The sequence below is a fragment of the Corylus avellana genome, chromosome 6 (genome assembly GCF_965113065.1).
Source record: "Corylus avellana chromosome 6, dhCorAvel1.hap1.2, whole genome shotgun sequence".
In the NCBI taxonomy this organism is placed as follows: Eukaryota; Viridiplantae; Streptophyta; class Magnoliopsida; order Fagales; family Betulaceae; genus Corylus; species Corylus avellana.
Window position 1 is genome coordinate 6,630,190 of NC_142495.1, and position 12,089 is coordinate 6,642,278.

The 12,089-nt window shown below is 32.4% G+C and overlaps 1 protein-coding gene and 1 long non-coding RNA gene across 2 annotated transcripts; both read right to left on the reverse strand.

The window, feature by feature from the left end:
* Positions 1-3,066: 3,066 nt before the first annotated feature.
* On the reverse strand, positions 3,067-6,687 carry LOC132188370 (protein DMR6-LIKE OXYGENASE 1). The gene is made up of 4 exons (XM_059602798.2): positions 6,430-6,687; positions 6,114-6,361; positions 5,496-5,817; positions 3,067-3,471 (listed from the first exon to the last, which is right to left on the reverse strand). The coding sequence occupies exons 1-4, from the start codon at positions 6,646-6,648 to the stop codon at positions 3,214-3,216; spliced, it is 1,047 nt and encodes a 348-aa protein (XP_059458781.2). The 5' UTR covers positions 6,649-6,687; the 3' UTR covers positions 3,067-3,213.
* A 3,981-nt stretch (positions 6,688-10,668) lies between these two features.
* On the reverse strand, positions 10,669-11,842 carry LOC148584811 (uncharacterized). Its single transcript, XR_015912612.1, has 4 exons — positions 11,694-11,842; positions 11,237-11,300; positions 11,115-11,161; positions 10,669-10,881 (listed from the first exon to the last, which is right to left on the reverse strand). It is a non-coding gene; the product is annotated as an uncharacterized LOC148584811 (long non-coding RNA).
* Positions 11,843-12,089: the final 247 nt, after the last annotated feature.

Sequence of the window (12,089 nt, forward strand, 5' to 3'; positions counted from 1 at the left end):
GCAAAGAAGAAATGTTTGAACCCCATCCCCATCTAACCTTCCTCTTCTTAATTAATTTACTGGAACAAGCCCGCCAGCCGACGATATACAAAAATGAAATAACTATATGGTTTATACAGTTGCTTCAACCATATATATATCTCAGATATTACAGTTGCTTCAACCAATCATGAATCATTCAACTTGGAACGATTTGTCTTTTTCATTTCTTGTTTCAATTTGACCATTGTCATTTTTTCTATCATGAACCCATGGTACTATGACCTGTCCTTCTAACCTATGTGAGCCCCAGATAGGAAATTATATATATATATATATAGAGTAATGATACAATTTACGCCCGGCGTGCAGGCATAAAAATGTTTGATGCCTTTGGTTGATAAAAATACTGAAATAAAAAGGCTAGGTATTTCACGGCCATAGTTAAATCTTATTAACTTTAATGTAAGTTTTGACCATAGTATAGTTTTTTTTTAAAAAAAAAAAAAAAAAAAAAAATTATAATAATGCTTCTTCTTCATTTATTTCATAAAAATAGAGCATGTTGACCTAACAAAACAATAACATAAATATAATGAGAAATTTCTTTTATCAAATCTGATTTATGCTTTGTTTAATTCAAAGAATGTTACCGTCCCAATTAACTTCCAGATCTGCAGCATATTTCGGCCAATCACGTCCCTAACCACTGCTTGGTCCATCAAAACTTTCTCAACTAGACAGTGATTTCCTTGTTTTTTTCATTTTCGAGACAAGTGCATTCCCAAACGCAATCATATTCCCTGCCTCTACCATTAATGACAATTTTTTCATATGTCTGATAATTCATCCATCATCGATCAATGATTTGCTCTTACAAAAAATCCAGAGAGAGAACAAAAGACAAACCGAAGATCTAAGATCGCTACTCTTAAGGCTTTGTATAAACAAAACCTTAAAAAATGACTAAAGGAAAAGCTAAAAAAAAAAACAAATTAAAAAAAAAAAAAAAAAAAAAAAAAAAAAGACGCTTCACCTCGTAGATTACTACTGAAAGCAAATTTAATGAGAATACAAACAAAAATCCATGCAAAGCCTAAGTGATACTCACGGGTCTTCCCTCCTCTTAAAATGATTCTCTAGCGGCTAAAATTTAGAGTTGGGCTTCAATCTTGAAAATGCGGTCAAGTTCGCAATCAACATCGTCACAAAGTTAATTATATATTTTAACATAATATAGTAGTCAAATTACGTGGGTTTTTTTTTTTTTTTCATTCAATATTTCTTCATGCCAAACATCGATCTAAATCTTAAAAATAATAATAATAATAATAATAATAATAAATAAATAAAATAGTAACACTATACATTCCATTCTATTCAATCTCTCTTATTTCCTAATTTTTTATTCTAGCTAGTCCTTCTTTTATATTTTCTTAAACACACAATTAAAGATTAAATCCAACTTTTCTTTTTGGTTGGCAGTTGGCAGTTGGCAGTTGGCAGATGATTATATGCGTAAAGTAGGACCAGGGGAATTCTAACACTTTGAACTTAGATTTTAGTGGGGGACCCCCAAAGTTAATACGTCATTGCTTACCTCAAACCCTTCTTTATTTAACAATTCAACATGTTTGGTAATCGCTCTGTAATTTGTTAATATATATAAAAAGGATAATCCATTTATTTGGTTCTTGAAAAATATTTTTAAATTCTAATTTAATGTGTAATTTTTTAAAAAAATCATGATAAAGTCTTCAATCAACATACACTAGCTCTAGCAATTAAGTTATATTTTCTATTTGACTAACAAAAATAAATGACATGCCAAGTTAACTTTGTGCTTGACAATTGATCATGTGGTTAGTAGTAATCCACTTGAACAAGTTTTATAGTTACCTCATGTGACAATGTTTTTTTGGTGTTATGGCTTGAGATAACATTAATTAAAACAATAAAAGTTTATATATGCGATGTGGATATTTAGCCATTTGACATATGCCATTGTATTTAAAATTCTATTGTCAACAAACGGGTCTAGTTGTGTTCTATTAAATCATTTGACAAAAAAATTATTAAGTTTTAGGGGTTAAATTAGAATTTTATATAGTTTTTAGGGACTAAAAAAAATCCTGGTTTTGGTTTTCAAACACTCTACCAGACACCAGTAGTATGCCAGTATTTTAAAGGTTAATTAGATTGTCCTCTTTGACCACGTGAATGTCATTCAAAAGGGTTTATATCAAGAACAAGAAAGTGAGATTTATTTAATCAAAAGAATCCCATCATCAAAAAAGATACTTTCACCCAAGGATTTAGATCGTCATGACTACTTTACATATATATATATATACCATGTTTTAACATGTGCTTAATTATGTTTAGTACGTAGAGAAAGACAAACGTTTTCTAAAAATAAGGTACCTTTCAAATTAAATAACGTATAGACTAAGGGTCTGTTGAGAATTGCGATTTTAATAAGTTCAATTTTAAAAATTGCGTTTTTGAAATCGCATCGCAAAAGCATTTGGTAAAATATGTTAAAATGTTTTGTTATTAAATATTTGTTATGCGAAATTATGATTTCAGTTTAAATTCATGCTTTTTCAAATAAGCACCGCTAGCATGTTCATAGAAATCGCATATTTGTTTTTTTTTTTTCCTATTTTAGATTAAGCGTTTTTTAAATTGTAATGTCAAACGCCTTACATTTTAAGATATCTTTTAAAACACAAATTATTCTTAAGAAATCGCAATTTCAAACGCACCATAATTGGTGCAAGACCACCTATTGGGACACAATGAACAAAAGGTCAAGGCCTACACACAAATAAATAATATAAAAATTTAGGCAATTTAAGAAGTGGGGTTGCATATTCTGTTTACTTCAGTTTGATACGTCTCTCATGCTAAACTGTTTGAGACAGGATGTAGGCTCTGCAACTCTGTTTTAATCAATTCTGTTTACCCATATGCTCCAACACACCCTAATCTGCTAATTTTGCCCAATTCTGATCATGAAGTACCCATTCACAAGGAATTAAGTCAATATATATAGCAATAAGAGGAAATTTAGTGCAAACCAACGACAATAATAGCAATATATTATTGACACATGACATAGACACAAGTAGTACTACACTGATGAGTGTTTTTTGTATTTTTATTTTTATTTTTACCGTTAAAACGCGCGCACATGCATGCAGTAGCTAGCTAGCTAGCGTGGCATGATGATCAAGATTGAAGGGTGGTTTTAAACATGTCCAAGCAGGTTTGAGCATTGAGGCCCCGGTTCCAGAACTTTTGGTAGTATTCAGCATATGCAAAGCTTGTGTAGAGGGCGGGGTGATCGGCGCCGTCAATCAGCTGTGGCGCTGGTCCTATCACGGCATCAGGAGATGGGCAATAGAACGTTGGGATGGAGATCCTCTCCTTCTCACAGTTCACCACCGCTCGATGGAGCACGCTCTTGTACCGATCATTGCTCAGTACCTGCAGCATTCATACGTGTATATATATATATATATGAACCAATAGCATCAGTACTAGTTGCCCATTTGTTGTTAATTTTCAGAGGGTTTAATTTAAGTGAGTAAAAAGTAGTGCAGCATTTGGTAGGATTAATTAATAGGAACCCCAATAATTTGTGATAAATAAATGGTTACATTTGTCAAATTTTTATTTGTTTTTTTTTTTATTTTCAAAATACTAACAAATATTTTAAACACAAAACACTTTTAAAAATACAAAATAATTTTCACTTTGATTTCACATCAAAATTATTTTTCAAACAAAAAAACAAAAAATATGTTAAGATAAGGGTATAGTTTCAATTATAGCCGCCGCACACTAGGTTGGAAAAATAGAAAGAAAACAGCTGCGACCTAATTAGTAATTGACCGGAATTCGAATCAACGGCGGTCAAATCTTGATCATTGAAAATGGCGCCAACAACACATGACAAAACCTTACATCATTCAGTAGTTGTATTGATTCATACCCACATCGGAAATTCATATCAGGGTGATTTGAAAAAGGACTTTCACATATTATTAATTAGATTATCACAACCTTGGATCTATAATAATTTATAAATTCGATTGATCTAAGGTTTTGAAATAAATAATAATTAATTTAATATATTTAACACTTCTCCTATAATGTTCCAAAACATAAAATATTTTATTTGAAAGGAAGTACTAAATTGTAAAATATATGTTAAAATATTAATTTAAATCAATAAGTTAAATTTTTGGGATAACTAATAATGAAACATCATATTAAAGCAAATGCTCTAAATTTGAACAATTGTCTCTGTCATTCACACATGAGTTTCTTAAGAAAGAGTGTTAGAATATTAATTTGAATGATTAAATTTATAATTTTTTAGAGCATCTCCGGAAGATGTAGCCAAAATAGTTACTGAAAAAGTACACACTTATACTTTAGCTACTAATTTTTTTATACACACTCTAATAAATTCTCTATTTTACTCTATTTTTTTAAAAAAATATTCTTTTGTGTGAAAGAAATAAGGGAGAGAGAGAGAGAGGGGAATAATAATAATAAAAACGTTTGTAATGTAAATAGTGAATAGGGAAGAATTTTTTTTTTTTTTCTTTCGTAATAGTCAAATTTGACATTAACCTTTTTTTTTCTCTTCGGCATAATAGTTATTATGTTACCATGAACAATATGTTCACACTAAAAACTTTGTTTATTATTTTCTTTTTCTCTTCCTTTCTTTTACTCTCTTCTCTTTCGTTCACACTTCCTCCCATTCCTCCCACACAAAAGAATATTTAAAGAAAATATAGAGTAAAATAGAGAATCCGTTAAAGCATGTATAGACAAATAAGTAGCTAAAATACAAAATTGTATTTTTTCAGTAATTATTTTGATTACTCCTGCTAAAGATGCTCTTATTGTTCGTACTAAAAAAAAAAAAATGTCAAAGTAGCTATTTTGTCGGACACAAAATAGCTCATAATAGTCCAATTTAGCTACAATAAGTAATTTGCCTATTGAGTTCGGATGGAGATGCTTATAAGTTAGGATAAATGGTAATTATTTGATTTAACTTGATAATCTTTAATATAATATAATATTAATTTATTACTTATCCCAAAAACTTGAACTTATAGAATCTCTTCTTCCTCCCCCGGGGGACTAATTATTTATTTAAAAAAAAAAAACAAAAGAGAGAGAGAGAGAGAGCATGCTAATATGGCAATACGTTCAGCATAGAGAGGGAAAGAAGCATGTTTACATGGCATAAGTGCAGGGAATCTATATGCAATCTAATAAATCTTGTAATAAAGAGGATGCCCTTCTAGTTTTATGACTTTATCTTGACCACTAGTTTCGACAAAAAGCTTGTGATGAGCCAGGTCTTTGTTCTAGAAACGCTCATCAATGGGTGACAGTGATCACACACCGACACCCGAAAGAGAAAAACAATGCATTGAAAGATATATATATATATATATATAGTTTGTTACCTGTAAGTTTGTTACCTGTATTTGATCACCGATATTGACAATATAGGTATATGGAATGGGATTGACGGCGACCCACTTGCCATTTTTGAGGACCTGCAATCCTGGCACGTCATCCTGGAGGAGCATGGTGATGACATTAGGATCGGCATGGCCAGGTAATCCGAAGGTTAAGTCTGGTTGTGGACATGTCGGATAGTAGTTGATGGCCATGTGCTGCCCATGCTTTCCCAGAGCCTTATCTATGTAATCCTTTTCCAGCCCCAAGCTTTCTGATATTGCTTCCAGCAGTCTTAGTGCTAGCCTTCTTGTATTTCTACAATACTCGCCAACGTCTTCTCTGACAATTGACAAACAAACGCGGTTGTTTACAACAAAATGAATTAATTAGATTTCTCAACAAGGCTATATGTTTGTTTTTAGTAGAAAACATTTTTCGATCTTTAGTTCGTAAGGAAAGTTAATGACAACCGGCAATTTTCAGTAGCGACAAAAAATGGACTGCGAGAAAGTAATATAACTATTTACGAAAACTAAAAATTCTCGTCTTTCGGTTTTACTATAGTACAGTTATAATAAAACGTTTTTTTTAAATATTTTAGGTAGAAACAAACGGAATCTTAAATTCCGTAATACCTAAATGATGGAGGGTTGGTAGGCCATTCCTGCATGTACTTCTCTAGAGGGTGGCAATGGAGTCTTAAGTAATCCCTCCAGCTGGACACCTGTTCAGTTCTAACGTTGAAACTAGTAGAAAGCCTCGTCGTCTTCATTGGATCATCGGAGTAACTCTGTAACCTCTCACTTTCCGGCAAATGGAAAAACTCCCTTGATACACGTAACATGTTGTCGATCACTGCTTCTGGAATTCCATGGTTTTTTGCCTACGTAAAAGAAAAAAAAAAAATTATGATATATATAGAAAAGCTACTGAGTATATATATATAATTACCTGGAAGAAACCATAGTTTCGGCAGGCAAGGCCTATCTGCTGGATTATATCAGAGCGGTTAGGACCATCCAGATCTTGAAGATCGATGAGAGGAATGGTACCATCAAACGATTCAACCTCGTGAAGATTTGGACGATCGTATGTCGGTCGGATGTAGTTCGACGGAATATGGGTTTTGTCGGCAACAAGGTCGGATAACAGTGGTTTTGTGGTAGCCATTCCAACGGCACAAAATCTGCTTAATTGGTTTCTATATGTATTTTCTTGCAGCTTTTGTCGTGTCCCAAATGGTATATATATATAAGTGTAGGCGCGTGGGGTGTCACATTACTTATGAAATAAATTTAAAAACATTAATTGTCCCTAGATTTTGTAGATTTTATAATTTCCACCTCTGGAAAAGTAATTAATTTTTTTGCTTTATGAAAGATAAGACAGCAGTTATTACGTATCTAATAACCATGCACGAACAATAAATATATATAAATGACCTGGTTAGTTAGTATTTTGTATTTATTTTCCTTACCAATAAATAAATACAAGTCAAATGTTAGTTCTAATAAAATGGTATTAATTTGATTAGAAAACAAAAAACAAAAAAAAGTTGAACTTTTCTCCCTTAGCTTGTTACAACGAAATCAAACTCATTTGTAGCTCCTTTGACGATCATGGAGGAAACAAGACATATACATCATGACCTCATTGGCTATGTTTGTCTTTGTTTTTTGGCCTTTCAAGATAAAAATATTAACAATCATTAAAACATCAAAATTACGAGAGAGTATCTATTTTTTATTTATTCAAACTGACATGGTGTGAATTTTTAAGAAGAAATTTATTTTTATTCATCATATGTTATAAGATGATTATGTCAAATCACATCACATCAATGTCACATCAAAATTATTTATATATTATATAAAAAGTATATAACATTTCTTGTGTCAGAACTCAATTAAAACCTTCGTCCTTCTTTTGTTTTTTTGTAAACCTTCGTCCTTCTTTGGTGTAAAAGAATCCTCTCAAGCTGTACGTACATTCAAATTTCTGTAAGTTGTTTGTTTCAATGACAGACATATTTCCCAGGCTACCCGACAAAGTGTGAAGTGTTGGAAAACTTTTCAAAATTAATTAATCATTTATATTTAATTTTAATTTGAGGAATGTTTCTTTTTCTTTTATGGAAGGTGTTAATTAGTCTTGAAATAGATGAGTCAAACGTACGTGGGAAAGAGAAAAGAAAATGTTGTGCAATCTAACTGTCATTATTAGATTAAAGGATATGTAATTTGATATAAAAGGTGTGATATTTGAAATCGAGGGGTGAAAATTAAATGGTTATTTATTTTGAATGAAGGTGTCTATTAATCAATAGGTATAGATAGGATTGCACATACCCTCTTTCTATTATATATGTTGCATGTCTATGCTGCTTTATACAACCATTCCTTAGCTTTTGTCTAAGGCATAGAGGATTAGGACATTATTGACATTTTTGGAGTCATTAACATACCCATTTCTTGTTTGGTATTTGGTTTTTTCATTTGCATTTTCAATACTGCTTTTCTCGCTTTGGGTTTGTTTATTGGAGTGAGGTATTTACCAAAAAAGAAGAAGAAGGTGTCTATTAATCAATAGGTATGGAGGTATTTTAACCACTTCATTGGAAGGTATCCATTCATGAAAATTGAAAAGACACATGCTTATAGAAATTAAGATACATGTTCATGAAAATGTGTTTAGTAAAAGACATATTCGTGGAAAGATAGGCATTCATGAAAAGACACATGTTTACAATGAAAATGTACCTCTTGAGAATAATCACCATATTTATTGAAAAGATGTAACTAAATTTATAAATATACCACTTTATTTACAGAATTTGGATATCTAACTCCCCTACAATCTCTTTCCAAAGATCAAGAATAAATTATTAAAAATGTCATCAAAATCTGTTTACTGAACTATTATCAATGTCCCATTTAAATTATCAATTGTGTCGTCAATGATATATCCAAACACATAAAGTCTTCGATCACTATAACTTTCCTACATGTTGATTTCAAACTCAAACTCAAAACTTCCATACATCCGAATCAAAAAAGAAAAGTAAGAGAAATCTTTCTCTTATTCACATAGTACCGTGGGACATAACAAGACATGACAAAAAAATGAAGCTTTTTGACTCTATCTTGCACTAAAGTCTTTTTCTTGCTCTCTATTCACACCGTGCGCCTGCTCTAAAATGCGATTTAAGAGCTACTTAAATGTGAAAAAATTGTGTAAAAAAGTGGGATCGGAGTAAGTGTAGAATTATTTGACAGAGTTTTAATCAAAGTAGGAGAAGAATTTCAAATTCATTCTGAATATGAATTGAAAAGGCGGCTAGAGAGTTATCCAAATTTGAGTAGAAAACCAATTTGGTTGAAACTCCAACAACAAAAGAAACATTCTGGGCCTACAAATCCATTTTTTCCAACTTCTCCTTTAATTTTTTCCTTAAGTGTTTCTTATCCTATCTATGATTTCATTTTAAATCTCCAACTTTGAATTTCATCAAGTTCCTAACACAAATTTCCGTACAAGGTCTTCTCCAACCCCCCTAATAATAAGAATTACAAGCTATAAACACTAATCAACTCTAAGCAATGATTGAGCTTGAAAACCAAAATTGGCTTATTCAACATACTACTAGATTTTCTGTAACGTCCAAGAAAATAAAATAGGCTACGAGAGAAAAATGATATTTTTGAAGGTAAAAACAATAGATTTTGAGTTTGAAAATGTGGTCGCCGTGCACGTCAGAAAGAACTTACCAACTTTTGCTTATGCAGGCCGTATTCTTCGAAAAATTAGGTCCGAAATTGTTTGCCATTACTAAGCTAAGATTTTCCTGGCTTTGATGGATTCTTCGAGCTCCTTGAGTCGCCCCAGGAAGACCAAGTTGCTTTAGCCTCATTCCAATGATTCCACCTAGAGGCTAGAAGTAGAAGTTCAGCTATGGAACCAACCAGCTTATTGAAGCTCTAGCAGACTGGCCTGGCCGCCAAGTGGGTTTTATTGTTAGCGGCCTGAAGGGTTCCATGAAGGCCTATGTGTTGGCAGGAAGGCCCATTAATTTAACACAAGCTATCGATTTGGGCCATATTGTATGAGGCCCGTAATACTCAACGAAAGTGCCTTGTGTTTGTGGGCCTTACAAGTATCCCCATCATAAAAAAATAAAAAATAAAAAAATAAAAAAGAAAAAAGAAAAAAAGAAAGAAGAAGATATTGAGAAACTTGTGACTCAATGATGTCCACTAGAAAGCATGGTGGTCCTGTTTGGATTACACTTCAGAGATGCAAAGGAAAACTTTCAAGATCAGGTTTATTCTTGCGCAATTAACTAAATCCCAAGTCCCAACAACTGTTAACAGACTAGAAATAAGGGAAAATACAGTTTTTCTCCCAAAATATTACTACTTTGGGAAGAAAAGGGCTCTTCAAGTAGCCAAACTATCCACTCCAAATTAATTATTGAAAATCTAATTAATCATTCTTTTTTGTTTTATTATTATTATTTAAAATTCCTTATTTATTTTTATTTTTTTCATGATTTAAACGAACGGCCTAAAAAATGTATCCATTGATGATTGATATGATCTGACGGCGTTGCCTCTTTACTTTACCGCCTACAAAGAACTAGGCCTGTAAATGAGCCGAGCCGAGCCGGGTATTAGCAAACTCGGCTTGGCTCATTTAGGAACACAAATAAACGAGCCGATCCCGAGCTCGAGCCGAGCTTGAAACCCCTGGCTCAAGATCGGCTCATTAAGGAATGTGACACACTCGGGATCGAGTTCGGGACCGTGAAAGGGCACTCTCGAGCCGAGTCGAGCCCTCGATTGGCTCGACTCGGCTCGAGCTCGGGTTAGATAAAAAAATTAAAACCATGTGATACCGAGCTCAAGCCCGAGCTCGAGCTCGGTTAAAAGCTCGTTTGAGCCTTAAACAAGCAGCTTGGCTCGTTTAAGGCTCGTTAAGATTAATATTCCCTAAAACAATTAAAATTCAACACTGAATCTTATAAGATATTAAGATTCCAAAAGTCAATTATAAATCATCTAAGATCCACTAAATCAGGTCAAATTCAGGACAATTATATTTATAAGTTATAACAGAGCCATAATTCATGGGAAAACCTAAAAATAAAAATTTGCTTATTGCAGAAATTATAAAAACATGAAATTAGGCCTTCCAAATTACAATCAACTTCAAATGGAAGAAAACAAATTAAATGACAAACAAAATTACAACCAGAATTACGAATCAAATTGAAGAATTAAATTACAAATGAAATTGCAGAAATTACAAATGACTTAAATGAGTGAAATGATCAAAAGGCAAAATTCATCTAAAGAGACTACAAACTACAACCTAGCCTCCAGCTGCCAGCCTGCCAACACCACACTGCATTCAATGAAAAAATAGAAGTGTTAAATGTTTTTAACTCAGCTTTATCACTTAAGATGTCAAGTAATCTCAAATCAGTGTATCACAAGTAATCTCAAATCAATAGCATAAAGATGTAAACATGATATTTATAAGCACAAACAAACAAAATATATCACAATAAAGTAAGGAGAGGCAGAGATGAGAGGAGAGCGAGACGAAAAAGAAAGAGACAAGAGAGAGGAATTTACCTTGAGCTGTTTTAGAGTTTAAGCAGCTGCCGAGAGAGGGTTTCGATCTGAAGAGAAAGAAATGATTCAATCCAAAAAATATGAGATAGAGAAAGAGATCTGAATAGAAAGAGATATCTTACTGTAGGTTGACGTATCAATTTCCTCAGGAAGCTCCTTTATGTCCACCTCAAACCTTGACTGAACCTGAAATACAAAATGACATAAATTGCATAAATATAAATAAAAATAAAGTATAGACTTACATAACCCGAAAAATTAGATAATTTACATAACACGAAAATTTAGATAACCAAACAAAAATAGAGAGACGAATATTGTTTGAGCAATCAAACAATCAAACAAAATTAAAATAATAAAAAAGTTGATTATTTGAAACCATATTATCACGATGAACAGTAGCATATATATAGTTTCTGCAACTTTCTTCAAAACTTTTCTATTATTTGAAACCCATGGCTCAAAATCTATAACAATCAAACAAAATTCAAACTTTTACCCAAACTTATCACAAACAAAATCTATAACAATCAAGCAAAAATTGAGATGAAAAAGAAAGAGATAGAGAGAAGAGCTTACCTTGAGCACGACAGAGGCAAGCGGTTTACAAGATCGTGAAACCGTGTGGAACTGTGTTTCGATCTGGGTTTTGAACTGAAAGCTTGAAAGAGATAGAGAGAGTTTTGATCTGAAGATGAAGCGGCTACCGAGAGAGTGAGTTTTGATCTGAAAAGTGAAGATTGAAGAGTCTTGATTCTTTAAGTTTTGTTTTAGGGTTAGGACTGCAGGATGAAATAAATGATCTAGTGTGGGTAATTTCATGTGAGTTCTCCTATTAGTTATCAAATAAATGATCTTGACCGTTTGTTTTGATAATTTTCTTCGCATTTAATAAAAAACGTTGGATCAGCTCAATCAGGAGAAGTTTACAAAGATTCAAATGCACCATATAACTCCTACGTAATTAATTGGTTT

Coding starts and splice junctions, on each gene's coding strand:
- LOC132188370 (XM_059602798.2), bottom strand. CDS start 6,648: ATGGCTACCACAAAACCACTGTTATCCGACCTTGTTGCCGACAAAACC. Junction 6,362..6,429: donor GAAACTATGGTTTCTTCCAG/GTAATTATATAT, acceptor TCTTTTACGTAG/GCAAAAAACCATGGAATTCC. Junction 3,472..5,495: donor ATATCGGTGATCAAATACAG/GTAACAAACTTA, acceptor TGAATGCTGCAG/GTACTGAGCAATGATCGGTA.